Source organism: Hoplias malabaricus, chromosome 6 (assembly GCF_029633855.1).
Source record: "Hoplias malabaricus isolate fHopMal1 chromosome 6, fHopMal1.hap1, whole genome shotgun sequence".
Classification (NCBI taxonomy): Eukaryota; Metazoa; Chordata; class Actinopteri; order Characiformes; family Erythrinidae; genus Hoplias; species Hoplias malabaricus.
In genome coordinates, this window is record NC_089805.1 from 47,860,794 (window position 1) to 47,881,151 (window position 20,358).

At 42.2% G+C, this 20,358-nt stretch overlaps 1 protein-coding gene across 10 annotated transcripts in view; it reads left to right on the forward strand.

The window, feature by feature from the left end:
- LOC136699108 (uncharacterized) overlaps window positions 1-20,358 on the forward strand; it is a 92,083-nt gene extending 71,725 nt beyond the window's left edge. For all 10 annotated transcript variants that reach the window (XM_066673559.1, XM_066673560.1, XM_066673561.1 and 7 more), the window contains 5 exons: window positions 2,469-2,642; window positions 3,178-3,351; window positions 5,165-5,326; window positions 8,959-9,005; window positions 13,050-20,358. In XM_066673559.1, the coding sequence (XP_066529656.1) occupies window positions 2,469-2,642; window positions 3,178-3,351; window positions 5,165-5,326; window positions 8,959-9,005; window positions 13,050-13,591 (1,099 nt within the window). In that variant the 3' untranslated portion in view covers window positions 13,592-20,358. The remainder of the gene's footprint in view (window positions 1-2,468; window positions 2,643-3,177; window positions 3,352-5,164; window positions 5,327-8,958; window positions 9,006-13,049) is intronic.

Sequence of the window (20,358 nt, forward strand, 5' to 3'; positions counted from 1 at the left end):
AGAGAAAAACAAATAAAGAGCTGTGTAGGAAGTAGCAAGGCCCTGGAGTGAGATTTGCATGGAATTTGCTGGAGTCCCTGGATACCAGGGATGTCATGGCTGATATTCATTTGTAATATTGCATTGACCTGAGGAATAGTGCCTCTGGATTGGAAACAGGGAAGGTGGACATCATTTTTATAAAAAGTTGAATGGAGAATATATGCCAATTACTGAGGCATCATGCTTAGCCTGTGTGAGAAAGTCTATACCGTGGAACTGGAAAGGAGTATCAGTCTTTGAGTTAAATCTCTGTTGAACTGTGCACCAGCTCTTTACCCCCTCAAAGATAACTGAGGCGTATGGGAGTTTGCTACTCCACTAGACATGTATTTGGTGGATCTGGAGAAGACATATGATCACGTGCCTTGAGATATATTGGTCAGGTATAAGTCAGGGATATATAAGTCAGGGAAACAAAACCATAGCCTGTTTAAAAAAAACAGGTGTTTCATAATTGCAGAAATCGCTCAAACTATACTCTACAACTATGTAGACAAAACAGAGAACTTAAAGGAACACTATGTAATATTTTTACCTTAAAATTACAGTGTCAAAATCATTGTGATGCTTCACTGACCTACAACAGGGAGAATAGGACCTATGTTATTGGTACTCTGGGCTCAGCACTGCAGAAACTGCACTATGCACTCATTTTTGGAGGAGGGTAGGAAACCACCCCTTCCCTAAATAATTGCACTATTTAGGGGGTGTAGTGTAGAGCAGTTAATATTTGTGGACATCTTGATTTGAGCAACTTGAACCATGTTCGTCCGACTGCAGACCAATCACAGTCGTTGTGGTCTGCTTAGACATGATGATTTACATTTCTGAAGAGGTGCACATCAGGCTACGCTGCCTATGGCATATGTTCAACACAAGCTTAAATTGGGCTTAATACTCAGGAGACAGTGACCTCTGTTGGTTTGGAGGGCAGCATTTTGACTGTATGTAATAGTTGATATAACATCATTCACTGTATTTAATCTTTGGCCATTTCTGCTGTGTTTGGTGTCAGACTAACTACTGATATTCTAATAAAAGACTGTGGAACCAAGATTGAGACTAGAGTCTTTTCACCTACAATGTGTTAAGCATGAGTCTTATTACTGAAATGATAATAGGACAGACATTAGAACCATAATATGTCATGGCACTTTTACTTTCAATACTTAAGTACATTTGAAGGTAAATACTTTGGTACTTTTACTCAAGTGAAGATCTACAACGAGGACTTTTACTTTTACTGGAGTAATATTTTACCTTGAGTATCTGTACTTTTACTCAGGTACATGGGTTGGGTACTTTGTCCACCACTGGTATCTCAGGGTCTCATTCATGAGTGACGAGAAGAAGGATTGTTTGGACTGTCATTTCTCCTTCATGTTGAGAGGGGCCAGTTGAGGTGGTTAGGGCAGCTGATCTGGATGCTTCTCACTGGAGATATAACAGTCATGGTCAACTGTGAGGAGGACCCAGGGTAGACCAGAGCTTGTTAGAGGGATTATATCCCTGGATGACCTGGGAATACCTGGTGTTATGTTCTTCTCCTGCCTTGTCCATTTTGTAACATTTCTCTGTGGCCTGTGTTGGTCTTGCATTATGTTTGTAATGGTGGTTCTTGTTGTTAGTGTATAGTCTTGTCTCACAGTCTAGGTTTTAGTTTTGATGCACCACTTCTTTCTAGTCATGTGTTTTTGTCTCTTTGTCAATTGTATCAAATAAAACAAACATGCGTTTACATCCTGCCTTCTTGCCTGCTCCTTCATCACACATGGAGATACCCCAGGAGGAGCTAGAGGAATTTGCTTGGGCCAACGATGCTGCATTTCTTTACTCACCTTGTTGCCAACCTGACCCTGAAATAAATCAAGCTTCCAAAGGAATAGGTCTATGGTTTGGCAGCTTGCAGGGATCACGGTTTGGTTTCTTGATCAATAATTTAATCACTGCTGATTAAAATGCTTTTGATATGTGGCCAAGGCTGAAGGATGAGTTTACAATCATAGATAGAGGTTCAGTTATTTCTGGTAACATTTCCTTGTAGGAATAGGGTCTAATCTCATGTCAATAATGAGAAAGAAATTACTTTAACTAAAGGTGTCTGGCTTTTGTGCTGTAGTTACACTGTATTCAGAATCAGCTCTGGCTGCATAAAGCTGTGGATTACTTTTGGTTCATTGTATGGTCAGAATTTTCTGTCTAAAAGCTTCAGTTTTATTATTGAAAAAATCACAAAATCAATACTACAAATAAAAAGATTTCAAATATTTGAGATCATATGAATTAATTACTTTACAGTTTTATTAAATTTAGTTTACAGGTGATTACACACAAGATCAGTTCGGTTTGATACATATCATACAATTTTTATTAGTGTACGGTCCAAATGATTTGATTCTGACATTCCCTCCCATATGGTTTTTCAGGTTAGTCATCTGTAACCTCTCAGTGAAGTCATGTGAATATCTCCTGTCAGCTCTACAATCACAACACTGTGTCCTGAGAGAACTGGACCTCACTCACAATGGCCTGCAGGATTCAGGAGTGGAGAAGCTCTGTGATGCACTGAAGAGTTCACACTGTAAACTGGAGATCCTCAGGTCAGCTTTGTATGAATTCATTTAGTTATTAAACAGTGAGCTGTGAACATACTGTAAGTTTCTGTAAATTTCTCCAAGACAACTGTGTGATTTTAGGTTTTAGGGCATTCACTCATACAACCACAATTTTTTTAATTCATGAAAAACCATTGTATTACATTATATTGAATGAATAAGGAAAAAAATACCTAAATTATTACAATTATTCAATTTTCTAGGGTAAGATTTTTTTGTAAAGAACAAAGTGAAATTTACCCCTGAGAGTCCCAGGCTTATTCTAATGTAAAAACCAGTGAGTCCTGGACAAAATTAGGCTAATTCTTTGCATTTGTTCTGAAGGATTATTTGTAAATGCCTTAGTAATTGCACAGATTCTGAACACTGTGCAGATTATTAGTTTAAAAACTCAGAATTTTATAAAACTCTGACACTGAAACTCTTTATACAGGGATTACCCTGAATCCATCCCTCCTTCACTACATTTAACATCTTACTTCACTCAGAATAATCCTATAAAATATTTCCTCTGTTTCAGACTGGCTTTGTGTGATTTGGGGGACAATTCTTGTGAAAGTCTGGGCTCAGCTCTACAATCAGAGACCTGCTTTCTGAAAGAACTGGACCTCAGTACAAATGACCTGCAGGATTCAGGAGTGGAGAAGATCTCTGAAGGACTGAAGAGTCCACACTGTAAACTGGAGACTCTCAGGTAAACATTAATTCAGTGTTTATGCATATACCATATTCAATGCATATACCTTTAATATCAAGAGATTAATATTCCAGTGAATGGAGCTGTCTGTCATAAACTGGTTACTGAACTTCTTCACACCACTGATTTGGATACAGCTGTTCTCTTAAACTCTTCCTCTGTTCTTTATATCAGATTTTAGCCTTAGATATTTACCAGATTTAATAATAATTCCAGCAATCCTGCAGTAACTCTTATTATTATAATGACAAAAGCATGTTTTAATCTGAGACCAATTTATATAAGAGTTTATTTTATTAGGATCTAAATTTAATTTCTTTTTGTGCGTGAAGTTTTGTTTTGTGCAAAGGGATCTTATATTTTATATATATTTTGTTTATATTTAATTTTAACAAAAGGAAATTTAAAATTTTAAAATATGATTAATGTAATGTAGGGGCGGCACGGTGGCGCAGCAGGTAGTGTCGCAGTCACACAGCTCCAGGGACCTGGAGGTTGTGGGTTCGATTCCCACTCCGGGTGACTGTCTGTAAGGAGTTGGTGTGTTCTCCCTGTGTCTGTGTGGGTTTCCTCTCGGTGACTGTCTGTGAGGAGTGTGGTGTGTTCTCCCTGTGTGGGTTTCCTCCGGGTGACTGTCAGTGAGGAGTGTGGTGTGTTCTCTCTGTGTCTGCGTGGGTTTCCTCCGGGTGACTGTCTGTGAGGAGTGTGGTGTGTTCTCCCTGTGTCTGCGTAGGTTTCCTCCGGGTGACTGTCTGTGAGGAGTGTGGTGTGTTCTCCCTGTGTCTGTGTGGGTTTCCTCCGGATGACTGTCTGTGAGGAGTGTGGTGTGTTCTCCCTGTGTCTGTATGGGTTTCCTCTCAGTGACTGTCTGTGAGGAGTGTGGTGTGTTCTCCCTGTGTGGGTTTCCTCCGGGTGACTGTCTGTGAGGAGTGTGGTGTGTTCTCCCTGTGTCTGCGTGGGTTTCCTCCGGGTGACTGTCTGTGAGGAGTGTGGTGTGTTCTCCCTGTGTCTGTGTGGGTTTTCTCCGGGTGACTGTCTGTGAGGAGTGTGGTGTGTTCTCTCTGTGTCCTTGTGGGTTTCCTCTGGGTGACTGTCTGTGAGGAGTTGGTGTGTTCTCCCTGTGTCTGCGTGGGTTTCCTCCGGGTGACTGTCTGTGAGGAGTGTGGTGTGTTCTCCCTGTTTCTGCGTGGGTTTCCTCCGGGTGACTGTCTGTGAGGAGTATGGTGTGTTCTCCCTGTGTCTGTGTGGGTTTCCTCCGGGTGACTGTCTGTGAGGAATGTGGTGTGTTCTCCCTGTGTCTGCGTGGGTCTCCGGTTTCCTCCCACAGTCCAAAAAAAACCCCACACGTTGGTAGGTGGATTGGCGACTCAAAAGTGTCCGTAGGTGTGAGTGTGTGAGTGAATGTGTGTGTGTGTGTGTCTGTGTTGCCCTGTGAAGGACTGGCGCCCCCTCCAGGGTGTATTCCCGCCTTGCGCCCAATGATTCCAGGTATGCTTTGGACCCACCGCAACCCTGAACTGGATAAGCAGTTACAGATAATGAATGAATGATTAATGTAATGTAACTGTGTTATTATTAATCAGAGGTCATTCTTGCTAAAGGACCTATATGTTAAATGTGAATCAGATTATTTTACATGCTAGAATGAGTGGGGTGAAGTTGTTACATCATTTTTAATATTAAAGTGTTTGAGTAAGTTTCAACAAAATTAATGTTTAGAGTTTCTTTTGTAAGATGACTTACCTGTAGCGGTGTTTTGTGAATCATATCGAACTACATTCTTCTCTATATTTTTCCATAATTTCCACAGATTATCTGGTTGTTTAATAACAGAAAAAGGCTGTTCTTCTCTGGCTTCAGCTCTGAAATCAAACCCCTCCCACCTGAGAGAACTGGATCTGACCTACAATCACCCTGAAGAGTCTGGAGAGAAACTGCTCTCTGATCCACTCTGCAGTCTACAGACACTCAGGTATGGAGAGAGACCGAGAAAAATATTATTACATTTTTATACAAACATTTTAAACATTAGATCAAGTGAAGTATTGACAGATTAAAGTGGGCATAGTCTTCTTCATTTTAATGAGCCACACACAGCTCACACACACTGCTCTCACAGGCATTACATTACACACTGTGTGATGCAGCTGCCTTAATTGAGACACACAGAAGCTCTGTATTAAATGTGTTCTCTTCCTTCTCTGCTCATGTTTACTGCTTTTGTCAGTCCTCTCATTTCTCCACTCTTATTTTGGCTCTGTTTTCTCAAGTCTCCACTCTGCTCTGGTGTGTTTTACACTGTTTAAACCCCCTCAAGCCTGAATATTTCCAAATCACTAGTTTCACCTCTTCAAACAAAAAAGTACCCAGAATGCATTTAGTTCTCTGAGCCTGTTTGTATTTACAGCAAAAAAATAAACAGAATTAACATGAAAAGAAACCCCACCCCTCCAAGAACACCCAGGATTTCAGAGAGGCGAACCAAGGGTTAAATACACAGCACATACGTTTTCAGTTCTTGACACATTTTTGTGTTGACTTTTTTGCAGCCACTGGTCTGAAGAATAATCCTCAAAACCATAGACAGGGCGCATATATTTTCTGCAATTTTATGTCTTTCAGCAGTTCATGCAGCACTCCAGTCAACACATGGTACAAAACTCTTGGTTTTCCACAGTGTAGAGTTTCCAATCACTACACCTCTACATTTCAAATCTGAGAATCATTTATTAGAGTACAGCTCTGTGTCTTAGTGTATTGAAATATCATAACACTCCTTACACTCACTGTCACACCACTGAGATTGTGCTCAGTCCTGGAATGATGTCCTAAGAGGCAACACACGAGTGACAGCATTAAAATACGCTGTCCACATCCAGGACTTCATTTAATAGTATGCCCTCCAGGACACTAAGGGGCACCTCTGAAAGACATCACTGAAACATGTAGATATTGTTTTTTACAGTTTTAGTGAAACAAAACAGATCGTTATAAAATAACCACATGATCTTCATTCCAATTCAACATTTTTAAATCAAACCCCAGTTTTATTCATGGTGAAGGCTACAGCACAGAAAGCAAAGTGAAAAGTGAAAAGCCCAGTTCAGCTGTAAGAACAGTCACACAACTCCCTGGTGAATGCCTGGTGGTGTCCAGTAACTCTCCTTCACCTTTCAGACACAACAAGCTGAATTCTTCCTAAAGACATTAGTGTAAACACAGTGCTGTTCAGATTTTATAGAGTACAGTGTGTCTGAGGAGTAAGCTACAGGTACATGACATTTAATTTGACTGATATGTCTGTGTACCCTGCAGGTGACATTCTCTAAACGCAACTAGAATACATTTCTAAGCCTCACTGATATAACCTTAACAAAGTCATAAACTGGTCATCACTCTGGTAAAAAATCAAATGTCCATCTGAGTGCCGTGTGTAGTGTGAACAGAAACATACACCGTATTCAGCTGATAACAGTAAACAACCTGAATGTAATCACCACGGACTGCTGTGTGTTTTTGATGAAGGTGTGTGAAAGACTGGATTATGTTTAACACAAATCAAGTCAAGAGTCAAGAGAGTTTTATTGTCAATTCTGAATATGTACAGGACACATACAAAGGATTGAAATTACGTTACTCTTCTCTCCAAGATGCAGTAACTTTTAACAAAAAATAGACTAAATTCAACTAAACTAAGTGTATAAATATATGAAAGTCAACAAACAGAAGACAAGTGAAGGACGTACGATACCAGCAGCTCACTGAGACACACATGAGACAATGGGACACTGACTGAAGACAATAACCTGATTTGGAGGTAGGACACTGGATGTACAGGGCAGAGTAGACAATAGTGCAAGATAATCGTATAACAACTAAATAAAGTGAACAAGTTCACACCGGTTCTAGTGAAAAAGTCACAGTTGGGTCTGATGAGGAGCTTAAGTGACAGTACCAATATGAACAGACCCGGTGTCAACAGTAGTGCAGATACTGTGTGAATTACATAAAAATCGTGTGTGTTTTCTGTTTATTTACAACTTACCAACAGCTTGAGAACAGAGCAGTCATCAACCTTCATCTGGACTGGAATGTTCTGTCAGATACGACACTTATAAAGAATGGTTAATACACAATGACTGTGTGAGGAATGAAACACCTCTTGATTGGGTTTGAACTCATACCGTGTTTTTGATAAACGTCTAGAGGCCAGGATCCAGTCGTGCTGCGAAAGACAAAAACATTCAGCTCTTTTGTATCATAACGGAGGACACTCCAGACAGACAGCACAGAACTGGGACTGAACATCAGGACGACACACACATCACCATTCCCTGACGCTACACACAACAGCCAAAGATATAAATATTAAACAAAAGTGATCTAATTCACCAACATTACTTTCACTGACAGTACAAACCTTGCTAACACTTTCAGAACATGCAGTGAGTAAAAACATCAGGTAAAAAAAGAAAACCATGACCTGCAGAACTCTGAAAGTGATGAGGAACACTGACCAGTTCCTGTAAGCGCTAACATCAAACCTGAAAGTGGTCATTTTCTGTCTCCAGGAACACTAGGGTGAGCTGTGTCCAGATGATAATCAGGACCTGTGAAGTACAGAACTTGTGATGAAATGTCTGTCAATATTTACTTTTGTTTCACAAATTCAAGCCGTCAACTTTTTAGAATTATTTCAGTAAATGTTTACCTCGAAGTGTATCACCAGCAGAAAAAAGAATGATTTAAAATGTGTGTTCACAGAAGCCTTCATTCCTCTGTTTACAGAATAGTTACTTATCTGTAAGAGGAAAAATATCATTTAAAAATTAATAAGAAAAAAGAATGGACTCTGAAAATAATGAGAAGATGAACATAAGTGGACGATGAACCAGGTCTAAAAACAGCAGATGACTGTTCAATCACAAAAAACGTGTGCCACACCACACACTGTAAAGATATTTATCTACGACACTACTCCTATATATTTATATATTATATGACATTTGTGCATCGAGCAAAAACACAGACAACGATATAACAACGAGTTTTTAAACTGAATTATAAACTAATTTTATTTATTTACAGACACAAGGGTGATGTACTTCTTCAGTTAACTTCAGCTTCCCTTTGAAATGTTCGTCTCACGGGGGGAATGTGAGGTGTATTTAGGAGTTTAGTGAATGATGTTGGAACATTACCTCAAACTACAAAGAGAATAGGGCACAGTTTTAGACACAGAATTAATACTGAACCCGGGCGTAGAGTCTGACGGAAGGAGGGGGCGGAGTTAGATGTGGGCGGGGTTGGATGTCCAACACCGCCTTCCTACAGGCTGCACCTACACAACTACCCTCCACACACACAGCCTGGAGGTCTCTATTTCACACCCAGGAGGATCATTTTAATGTGTCCCTCTACTTTTCTGAACCGCTCCAGCGTCTCCTCTAAAAGCTCTTTGAGAATAAAGGGGACATTAGGACGACCTTCTTCCTCCATCTGGACAAAGACCAGCAAAAACTCATCAGTAAACAGATCTGTTTATTATTTATTACTTCTCTATCATCACACTCTGTCCTCTCTCTCTGTGTGTGTGTGTTTCAGGACGGAGAATTCAGGACAGAAGTGGATCAAACCCAGTGTGAGAAAATGTAAGTCTCTCTCTCACTCACACACACACACACACACTGAGTTGGTCTCTCCCCTCTCTGTCTGTCTCTCTTTCTGTCTATCTGTCTCTCCTCAATCAATCCATATTAACAGTCGCTAGCAGAAGCATTAGCGGTTAGATTCTTAACAACTGCTAAAAGCTAGGTTAGCATGCAGCTAGCATGCTAGTTTGATATTAGCAGTTGCTAGCTACAGGATTAGCATACAACTAGCAATGAAACTAGTCCCCTTGTTTGATTTTAGCAGTTGTTAGTAGCATTGTTAGCATGGCGCTACCTGGATACCAGATCCCTCATTTGATTTTAGCAGTCGCTAGCAGCATTGTTAGCATGTAGCAAGCTGGATAGTTTCCTTGGTTGATATTAGCAATTGCTAGCTATAGGATTAGCATACAACTAGCTATGAAACTAGATCCCTCGTTTGATATTAGCAGTCGTTAGCTGCATTGTTAGCATGCAGCAAGCTGGATAGTTCCCTTGGTTGATATTAACAGTTGCTAGCTGTAGGATTAGCATGCAACTAGCTATGAAACTAGTCCCCTTGTTTGATTTTAGCAGTTGTTAGCAGCATTGTTAGCATGACGCTACCTGGATACTAAATCCCTCGTTTGATATTAGCAGCATTGTTAGCATGTAGCAAGCTGGATAGTTTCCTTGGTTGATATTAGCAGTTGCTAGCTGTAGGATTAGCATGCAACTAGCTATGAAACTAGTCCCCTTGTTTGATTTTAGCAGTTATTAGCAGCATTGTTAGCAAGACGCTACCAGGATACCAGATCCCTCGTTTGATATTAGCAGTCGCTATCCGCATTGTTAGCATGCAGCAAGCTGGGTAGTTTCCTTCATTGATATTAGCAGTTGCTAGCTGTAGGATTAACATACAACTTGCTATGAAACTAGTCCCCTTGTTTGGTTTTAGCAGTTGTTAGCAGCATTGGTAGCATGCAGCAGGCTGGATAGTTTCCTTCGTTGATATTAGCAATTGCTAGCTATAGGATTAGCATACAACTAGCTATGAAACTAGATCCCTCGTTTGATATTAGCAGTCGTTAGCAGCATTGTTAGCATGTAGCAAGCTGGATAGTTTCCTTGGTTGATATTAACAGTTGCTAGCTGTAGGATTAGCATGCAACTAGCTATGAAACTAGTCCCCTTGTTTGATTTTAGCAGTTGTTAGCAGCATTGTTAGCATGACGCTACCTGGATACTAAATCCCTCGTTTGATATTAGCAGCATTGTTAGCATGTAGCAAGCTGGATAGTTTCCTTGGTTGATATTAGCAGTTGCTAGCTGTAGGATTAGCATGCAACTAGCTATGAAACTAGTCCCCTTGTTTGATTTTAGCAGTTATTAGCAGCATTGTTAGCAAGACGCTACCAGGATACCAGATCCCTCGTTTGATATTAGCAGTCGCTATCCGCATTGTTAGCATGCAGCAAGCTGGGTAGTTTCCTTCATTGATATTAGCAGTTGCTAGCTGTAGGATTAACATACAACTTGCTATGAAACTAGTCCCCTTGTTTGGTTTTAGCAGTTGTTAGCAGCATTGGTAGCATGCAGCAGGCTGGATAGTTTCCTTCGTTGATATTAGCAGTTGCTAGCTGTAGGATTAACATACAACTTGCTATGAAACTAGTCCCCTTGTTTGGTTTTAGCAGTTGTTAGCAGCATTGGTAGCATGCAGCAGGCTGGATAGTTTCCTTCGTTGATACTAGCAGTTGCTAGCTATAGGATTAGCATACAACTAGCTATGAAACTAGTCCCCTTGTTTGGTTTTAGCAGTTGTTAGCAGCATTGTTAGCATTCAGCAAGCTGGATAGTTTCCTTGATTGATATTAGCAGTTGCTAGCTGTAGGATTAGCATGCAACTAGCTATGAAACTAGTCCCCTTGTTTGATTTTAGCAGTTGTTAGCAGCATTGTTAGCATGACGCTACCTGGATACTAAATCCCTCGTTTGATATTAGCAGCATTGTTAGCATGTAGCAAGCTGGATAGTTTCCTTGGTTGATATTAGCAGTTGCTAGCTGTAGGATTAGCATGCAACTAGCTATGAAACTAGTCCCCTTGTTTGATTTTAGCAGTTGTTAGCAGCATTGTTAGCATGACGCTACCTGGATACCAGATCCCTCGTTTGATATTAGCAGTCGCTAGCCGCATTGTTAGCATGCAGCAAGCTGGATAGTTTTCTTGGTTCATATTAGCAGTTGCTAGCTGTAGGATTAGCATGCAGCTAGCTATGAAACTAGTCCCCTTGTTTGATTTAAGCAGTCGCTATCCGCATTGTTAGCATGCAGCAAGCTGGGTAGTTTCCTTCATTGATATTAGCAGTTGCTAGCTGTAGGATTAGCATACAACTTGCTATGAAACTAGTCCCCTTGTTTGATTTCAGCAGTTGTTAGCAGCATTGTTAGCATGACGCTACCTGGATACTAAATCCCTCGTTTGATATTAGCAGCATTGTTAGCATGTAGCAAGCTGGATAGTTTTCTTGGTTCATATTAGCAGTTGCTAGCTGTAGGATTAGCATGCAGCTAGCTATGAAACTAGTCCCCTTGTTTGATTTTAGCAGTCGCTATCCGCATTGTTAGCATGCAGCAAGCTGGGTAGTTCCCTTCATTGATATTAGCAGTTGCTAGCTATAGGATTAGCATACAACTTGCTATGAAACTAGTCCCCTTGTTTGATTTTAGCATTGTTAGCATGACGCTACCTGGATACTAGTTCCCTCGTTTGATATTAGTAGTCGCTAGCTGCATTGTTAGCATGCAGCAAGCTGGATAGTTTTCTTGGTTCATATTAGCAGTTGCTAGCTATAGGATTAGCATACAACTTGCTATGAAACTAGTCCCCTTGTTTGATTTTAGCAGTTGTTAGCAGCATTGTTAGCATGACGCTACCTGGAAACTAGTCCCCTTGTTTGATATTAGCAGTCGCTAGCCGCATTGTTAGCACGGCGCTACCTGGATACTAGATCCCTCGTTTGATATTAGCAGCCGCTAGCAGCAGGATTAGCATTTAGCTATCTATAGATTAGTTCCCTTGGTCAATATTAGCAGTTGCTAGCAGCATTGATAGCATGCAGTTAGCACACAGTCATGGAAACAGGTCTGTGTCAGTTTCTAGCTCTCTCTTTCTCTCTCTGTATCTAGTGTTTATTGTGTGTGTGATGGTATGTTCTCTAATGTGTGTTTATTGTGTGTGTGTGTTCTCTAATGTGTGTTTATTGTGTGTGTGTGTGTGTGTGTGTGTGTGTGTGTGTGTGTGAGAGAGATGGTGTTTTCTCTCTGTGTGTGTGTGTGTGTGTGTGTGATGGTGTGTTCTCTAATGTGTGTGTGTGATGTGTTCTCTAGTGTGTGTGTGTGTGTGATGTGTTCTCTAGTGTGTGTGTGTGTGATGGTGTGTTCTCTAATGTGTGTGTGTGTGTGTGTGTGTGATGGTGTGTTCTCTAATGTGTGTGTGTGTGTGTGTGTGTGTGTGATGGTGTGTTCTCTAGTGTGTGTGTGTGATGGTGTGTTCTCTAGTGTGTGTGTGATGGTGTGTTCTCTAGTGTGTGTGTGTGTGTGATGGTGTGTTCTCTAGTGTGTGTGTGTGTGTGTGATGGTGTGTTCTCTAATGTGTGTGTGTGTGTGATGGTGTGTTCTCTAGTGTGTGTGTGATGGTGTGTTCTCTAATGTGTGTGATGGTGTGTTCTCTAATGTGTGTGTGTGTGTGATGGTGTGTTCTCTAATGTGTGTGTGTGTGTGTGATGGTGTGTTCTCTAGTGTGTGTGTGATGGTGTGTTCTCTAATGTGTGTGTGTGTGTGTGTGATGGTGTGTTCTCTAATGTGTGTGTGTGTGATGGTGTGTGTGTGTGTGTGTGTGATGGGGTGTTCTCTAATGTGTGTAGATGTGTGTGAGTGTGATGGTGTGTGTTTATTGTGTGTGTAGATGTGTGTGTGATGGTGTGTTCTCTAATGTGTGTTTGTGTGTGTAGATGTGTGTGTGTGATGGTGTGTTCTCTAATGTGTGTTTATTGTGTGTGTAGATGTGTGTGATGTCACTCTGGATCCAAACACAGCACACACTCTTCTCATTCTGTCGGAGGGAAACAGGAAGGTGGAGAATGTGTGGAGGAGACAGTCGTATCCAGATCGTCCGGAGAGATTTGATTATTGGGCTCAGGTTCTGAGTGTGGAGAGTTTGACTGGACGCTGTTACTGGGAGGTGGAGTGGAGCGGGGAGAGGGTTTTTATCTCAGTGTCGTACGGAGGAATCCAGAGGAAAGGAAGTGGAAATGAGTGTAGATTTGGATTCAATAAAAACTCCTGGAGTCTGGACTGTGTTGGGAACAGTTTCTCTCTGTGGCACAACGCTCAGTCCACTTCAATCCCTGCCCCTCCCTCTCCCTCTAAGAGAGTGGGGGTGTATCTGGACTGGGAGGGGGGCACTCTGTCCTTCTACACCATCCCCCCCAACACACACACACTCACACACTTACACACACTCACCGCCACATTCACTGAGCCCCTCTACGCTGGGTTCTGGGTGTATTATGGGTCTTCAGTGCGAGTGTGTGATGTGGAGTAAACACTGATCTGTGTGTGTCCTTAGTCCTTCTCTTTTCTCTCACCTTTCACTTTCTCTGTTCTCACCTTGATCTCACTCATCTTTCTTTCTCACTTTGTTTCTCCCTCTCTCTCTCTTTTACACGTGTTTTGTCAGAATATTAAAACAAATATAAAAAATAATAATTTCATAAAAAGTGACACAAATAAAACAATAAAGAGAAAGTTTGTTGTTAAATGTCTGTTGAGTTTAAAAAAATTAATACAAATGGAAATGTTGATTGTAAAAATCTCTGAAAAGAGAGAATATATTTAACACATTACTGTGCTGAATGGTCGTGTGTGTGTGTGTGTAACCCTTTTCACATATCTCCTACTGACAGAAGAAGAAACACCTTTATTACTTCTGTGTTTGACTCTGTGACAGGGACCACACACACACTAGGAGCAGTGAACACACACACGCACACACTAGGAGCAGTGAACACACGCACACACTAAGAGCAGTGAACACACACACACACACTAGGAGCAGTGAACACACACGCACACACTAGGAGCAGTGAACACACACGCACACACTAGGAGCAGTGAACACACGCACACACTAGGAGCAGTGAACACACACACGCACACACTAGGAGCAGTGAACACACACACACACACACTAGGAGCAGTGAACACACACACACACTAGGAGCAGTGAACACACACGCACACACTAGGAGCAGTGAACACACACACACACACTAGGAGCAGTGAACACACACACTAGGAGCAGTGAACACACGCACACACTAGGAGCAGTGAACACACGCACACACTAGGAGCAGTGAACACACACGCACACACTAGGAGCAGTGAACACACACGCACACACTAGGAGCAGTGAACACACACACGCACACACTAGGAGCAGTGAACACACACGCACACACTAGGAGCAGTGAACACACGCACACACTAGGAGCAGTGAACACACACGCACACACTAGGAGCAGTGAACACACACACACACACACTAGGATCAGTGAACACACGCACACACTAGGAGCAGTGAACACACACACTAGGAGCAGTGAACACACACACACACACACACACTAGGAGCAGTGAACACACACACACACACACTAGGAGCAGTGAACACACACACACACACTAGGAGCAGTGAACACACGCACACACTAGGAGCAGTGAACACACACGCACACACTAGGAGCAGTGAACACACACACGCACACACTAGGAGAAGTGAACACACACACGCACACACACTAGGAGCAGTGAACACACACGCACACACTAGGAGCAGTGAACACACACACACACTAGGAGCAGTGAACACACACACACACACACTAGGAGCAGTGAACACACACAAACACACACACACACTAGGAGCAGTGAACACACACACACACACACTAGGAGCAGTGAACACACACACACACACTAGGAGCAGTGAACACACACACGCACACATTAGGAGCAGTGAACACACACACACTAGGAGCAGTGAACACACACGCACACACTAGGAGCAGTGAACACACACGCACACACTAGGAGCAGTGAACACACACGCACACACTAGGAGCAGTGAACACACACACACACACACTAGGAGCAGTGAACACACGCACACACTAGGAGCAGTGAACACACACACACACACTAGGAGCCGTGAACACACACAGCAGAAGCAGGGGGCTGTGACCACCTCTGCGTTTGGGGTTAGGGCTCTTGCTCATGGGCACTTCAGCCCGTGTGTGTGTGTGTGTGTGTGTGTGTGTGAGCTGCTGTGTTCAGCAGTTGTTCTCTGTGAAACGCTGATGCCACTGTGTTGAACGTGTGATGTTCATGTCACAACTGCCCCTTCACTCCTTCACTCTCTTCAGACGTGTGTTTGCTTTGACCAGAGTCAGCGCCATGGGCCGAGCTCCCTTCACTTCTGCTGACACTTGAGTGAGTCTCTGTAACCTGTAAGAACTGTGTATTACACATTAACAGCACACGGCGCCACTGTGAAAATCAGTGCTGCGTCTCGACTCGTCCGTCACAGTGAACGTTACAGTTTAACCCTTTATTAACCATCACACTGTCTTTAGTTTAAATAACTACTGCCTCCATCACCTGGGACTGATACTTTTTAATCAGAATTATTATTAACACTGAAGTGTACGAGCTCTGAAACAGTTCATACCTCATTAATATGAATATTAACACTGCTCCAACATCCCAGCATCACACACTCACATTATTTACAGCACTGTTCCAGTTAAACACAGAGAAATAAATAAACTCCTACAGGAGGAAGTGGAAAGTTGTGCTGGACTCAGTTTAACAGAGTTTTAGTTTCATGAAGCAGAAAATAATCTGAATCAAATTTCCAGCTCATCTTATGTATCACAGCAGTGCAGTGTGGATTTCTGACACTGGGGGTCGCTCTAAGACAACTCTGTATGTGTGTGTCTGTGTGTGTAATAACGTTTAAATATGCAAGACAAAGTAGACAAGGACGATAAAACTGTTCAATTGTAGAAACAGTGTCTCCATGAAACACAGATAAACTCTATCATTAGTGTAATGTAATAAATAATATTCACTGTATTATAACTTCAGTGACAGTAGAACACAGAGGAATCCTATAATTGTTTGTGTTGCTCACGTTGTTCGATCATTTAAAGTCCAATCTCAGTTCTCCTTCCCTGAGGTGTGTCTCTCTCCAGTGGGAAAATGTCCAGCTGTGTGTTTATAAATGAAGTGTTTTACAGAAAAACTGAGGGTGAGAAACAGATGTTAATGAAACGGTAAATATTTATGAACACATTTATTATTAAAGTGATTATATTATAAATAAACTGCTGAAAAACAGAGTGAACTGAGTCATCTTCTCTTTATTTAAATGTGGTTCTTTGAGGGTTCCTCCATAAAGATAGTGACTGTAGAACCATAAACCCTTAAAGGAGCCATCAGTCATTCTCCACTCCTTCAGGAATGTTCCCCACGTCCTGAAACAGCCTTTACACTGACACCTAGTGGCCTGGATGTGTCAGAGGTTTGTACTAAATCTATTTAAACGCTGCCGCCCCATTATTGAGGCCCTGATCTCTGGAGCATAGACGAGTTCATTCAGGGACAACAGCAGTTTATAGAAAAAGATCAAAATAATAAATAATCACTTTATTCACTGTTTAATTTCTTCAACAAATGTCTTATGAATCCACTCTAGAAAATGTTCAACTTTTAGAAACTGAAAATAACGCGACACGTCACACACTACAGAGCTTTAAAGATCAAACACACAGCGTTTAATCAGTGTCTGAATAAAACCTCGTATCTCCAGAACAGCAGCTTTACAGGAGAAAGGGAATCAGATCCAGTTCTGAATCATTCTGGAGCAGGACCGCTCAGCTTCCTGTTACACTTCCTGTACATCTCATGATGAACGGACGTCTCCTCGTGTTGTTAGAGATCAAACATTCAGTTCTCACCACAATGTTCTGAAATGGTTCATATTCTAGGATCAGACCAGGGTTTAATTTGTAAATCATGATGTAACACTCCTCTTGTCTAACCTGGTAATCTGTACTATACAGCAACAATTAAGCTCAGTAGACACAGGAAATATAGGAGTTTGCTACTCTAAGGACCAGTATGTCTAGGCTTGTTAACAGTTTTACTATATTTTATCTTTATTTAAACTTATATCCAGTTTTTATTAAGTAATCTTGTCCATGTATATTACTGAACTGAGTATTATATTAGACCATGCGGTCTTGTATCATAGCTAGCGAGAACGCCGTTAAACTCACCAAAAACTGTGTTTATAAGTCAGTTATAAACCACAGAGAGTCTTCTTGACACTGTTTCAACTATTGGTAGCTGTATCTTCAACCAGGTACTTTTTTAACAACAAGGAACTGTGATTTTAATTGTTATTTAGGCTAACTGGGAGCTACAGCTACTTCCTCCAGGGCATGAAGAGAGAAAAGAACAAAAAAAACGCTATTTGCTGCATTAGCTATCACCAATAAGCAGCAGCTGAGGCGGGACAAACTAAATTGTCCAATATGATTGGCCACATCTTAGTGCATCACTCAGCTCAACCAAATTAACCCCTAAACTGCTGAGGAGCTTTAACTGTGAGTTATCTGTATCTCACATGAAATGGGGGTTACAATGAGGTGATGGAACACACAGAGTGGAGTGATCCAGCGAGTGCACAGTGAGTGTGAAGGATCCAGAATGCACTGATGAAGGTGTGCTGTGGGGGAGGGTGTCATTCGTGCTGTAGGCCGTGGGTGGTAAACTCATTCTGAGGAAACAGGAGCGTTACACTGAGCTCAGAGCAAGGGGCCGGACCGATTTTTACTGAAACCCAACACTGCCTTCACTTCCTTTTTAAAGAAGCAGTAAATCTTTTTTGCTGATGGACAACTACATGATTAGAGCATTGTGGCTGAAGTGTGCTGCTAGTGGAACAGGGGCTGACTTCAGGAGACTGCACTCAGCTGAGGGAGAGGTCTTCAGTGGTGGTGATGGTGATGTAAAGAGGAGGGCAGTGTGTAGTACGCACTGAAGAAAGCTGTCAGAACTGTTCCACACAAATACAGAGAAAACCTGGAGCAGCAGCAGTTCTCCTCAAACCACTGACTCCAAACCATTACAGAATACACACTGTGTCTGCAGCCTCTACACACCTCCCCTCCCCCTGCTCTCACCTCCACACCACCCCCTCACCATCAGTGAACAGCAGGTCTGCAGCACACTCAGGAAACAGAAGATCAGGACGCTGCTGGCCCTGATGGAGTCTCCCCTGTGACACTCAGACTCTGTTCTGAGCAGAGTTCTCCTTCCTCACTGATCTCTTCAGTCAGGTCCTGAGTCAGTGTGTTGTACCTGCTTTAAGACGTCTGTGATCAGAGCAGTCCTGAAAAAGCAGAACATCTCCGTCCTGAACGACTTCAGACAGCTGCTTTAACGTCTGTGATCATGAAGAGTCTTCAGAGACGTCTTATTAAACTTATTAAAGCTCTGACCGATGTCCTCCAGGACCCTCTGCAGTTTCCAGACAGAACCCACAGCTCTGTAGATGACTCCATTAACTCGGCTCTGCACTACGTCCTCAAACACCTGGATGGCACCAACACTTATGTCCGTGTGGTGTTTGTAGACTTCAGCTCTGCTTTCAACACCATCACCCTGACGTTCTACTGGATAAACTGCTGTAACTCAGTGTCCCCCATCAGTCTGCTACTGGATCCACAGCTTCTTCTCCAACAGGAAACAGTGCGTCAGGGTGGGGACTTCATCTCAGACGCTCTCTGTCTCAGCACTGTGCTCCTCAGGGATGTGTGTGTTCTCCTCTGCTCTACTCGCTCTACACCAGTGACTGCTCTTCCCTCAGTGACTCGGTTAAACTCAGTAAGTTTGTAGACGACACAACTCTGATCTCCTCTGAAACAGCGAGGAGTCCTCGAACCGAGAAGAAGTGACACGACTGGAGACACGGTGTGAGACAAACAACCTGGAGCTAAACACACACCAAACCGTGGAGATGATCTCTGACTTCAGAAAGGACTCCACCCACTGCCTCCAGTGGAAACACACAGCTCCACAGTCACAGAGCAGAGTCCTACACAGTCCTGGGCTCCAGGGTTCAGCAGGACCTCAGAGGGGACACACACAGAGAAGTGGTGACGTACAAAGAATGTAGAAAATAAATGAAAGACACTGACCACATCACACTCCATAAGGAACCTGAAAACACACCCTGATAGATCTGATTAATTAGGGGCTCAGCCTTGATTCCAGCTCTATACACAACACAGTGCTTTTCCTTCTCCTTACCCTCAGTTTACTCTGACTCCACATAGTCACTATTCCCCTGACGTACTGAGATACATTCATCTGTGGTGTTTCTGTTTTAATCTGAACTCATAAGCAGTTACTGTTTACACTACATTTACCCTATGGGCTTTTACTGTGTTATTGACTTAGACTTGGCTTTAAACTTGATACTTGAACTGCTACACACACACACACACACACACACACACACACACACACACACTATGAATATCTTATAGAAAGTGTTCATCTGTAGCTGGTTCTGATCATGTCCTCATTTCCACATTCTTTATTGTGGGGCGTTCACTCGTCTTCTGTCTCTTTTATGTTTCATTTGTCTGTGTTTAATCTGCAGTTTTGTTCCTTAAAGGTGCAGACAGAATCATGTCTATATTACACCACCGTAATCAGTTACTGATAATAAAGTCCTCTCCACGCTCCTTTTACTAGTGTGTAAAGTATGCAGAGCCACAGCTGGACTACAGTCTGGAAGTGGAGAAGTGCACAGTGCTCCTGTGTGGTCAGTGGAGCTGAGAGAGTGGACAGTGAGGGAGAAACAAGGAGGTGGTTTTAATGTTTTGGCTGATTGGTGTAAATCCTCTGCTGTGTGTAACACACTCTCAGTGTGAGGTCAGACACTCCTGTGTGTGGAATGTGTTTCTGTTCTGAGGAAGAAGTTGTTTTTGATGTGATTTACACACACACACACACACACACACACTCCAGAAAGGTAATCTGAGATGTCCTCAGATGCACTGTGACAGAACGGACAATACATGACCACTAGATAAATATTTCTGTTCCTCTCTTATTCCTCATAGCCCTTTCTGTCCGTTTTATCTCCCAGTAGCCCACACCTACATTATTCTTTTTCAGTTTTACATCCATATTGCTAGCTCGGTAAACAATCTCACCCTTTCAGTTAAAAATATA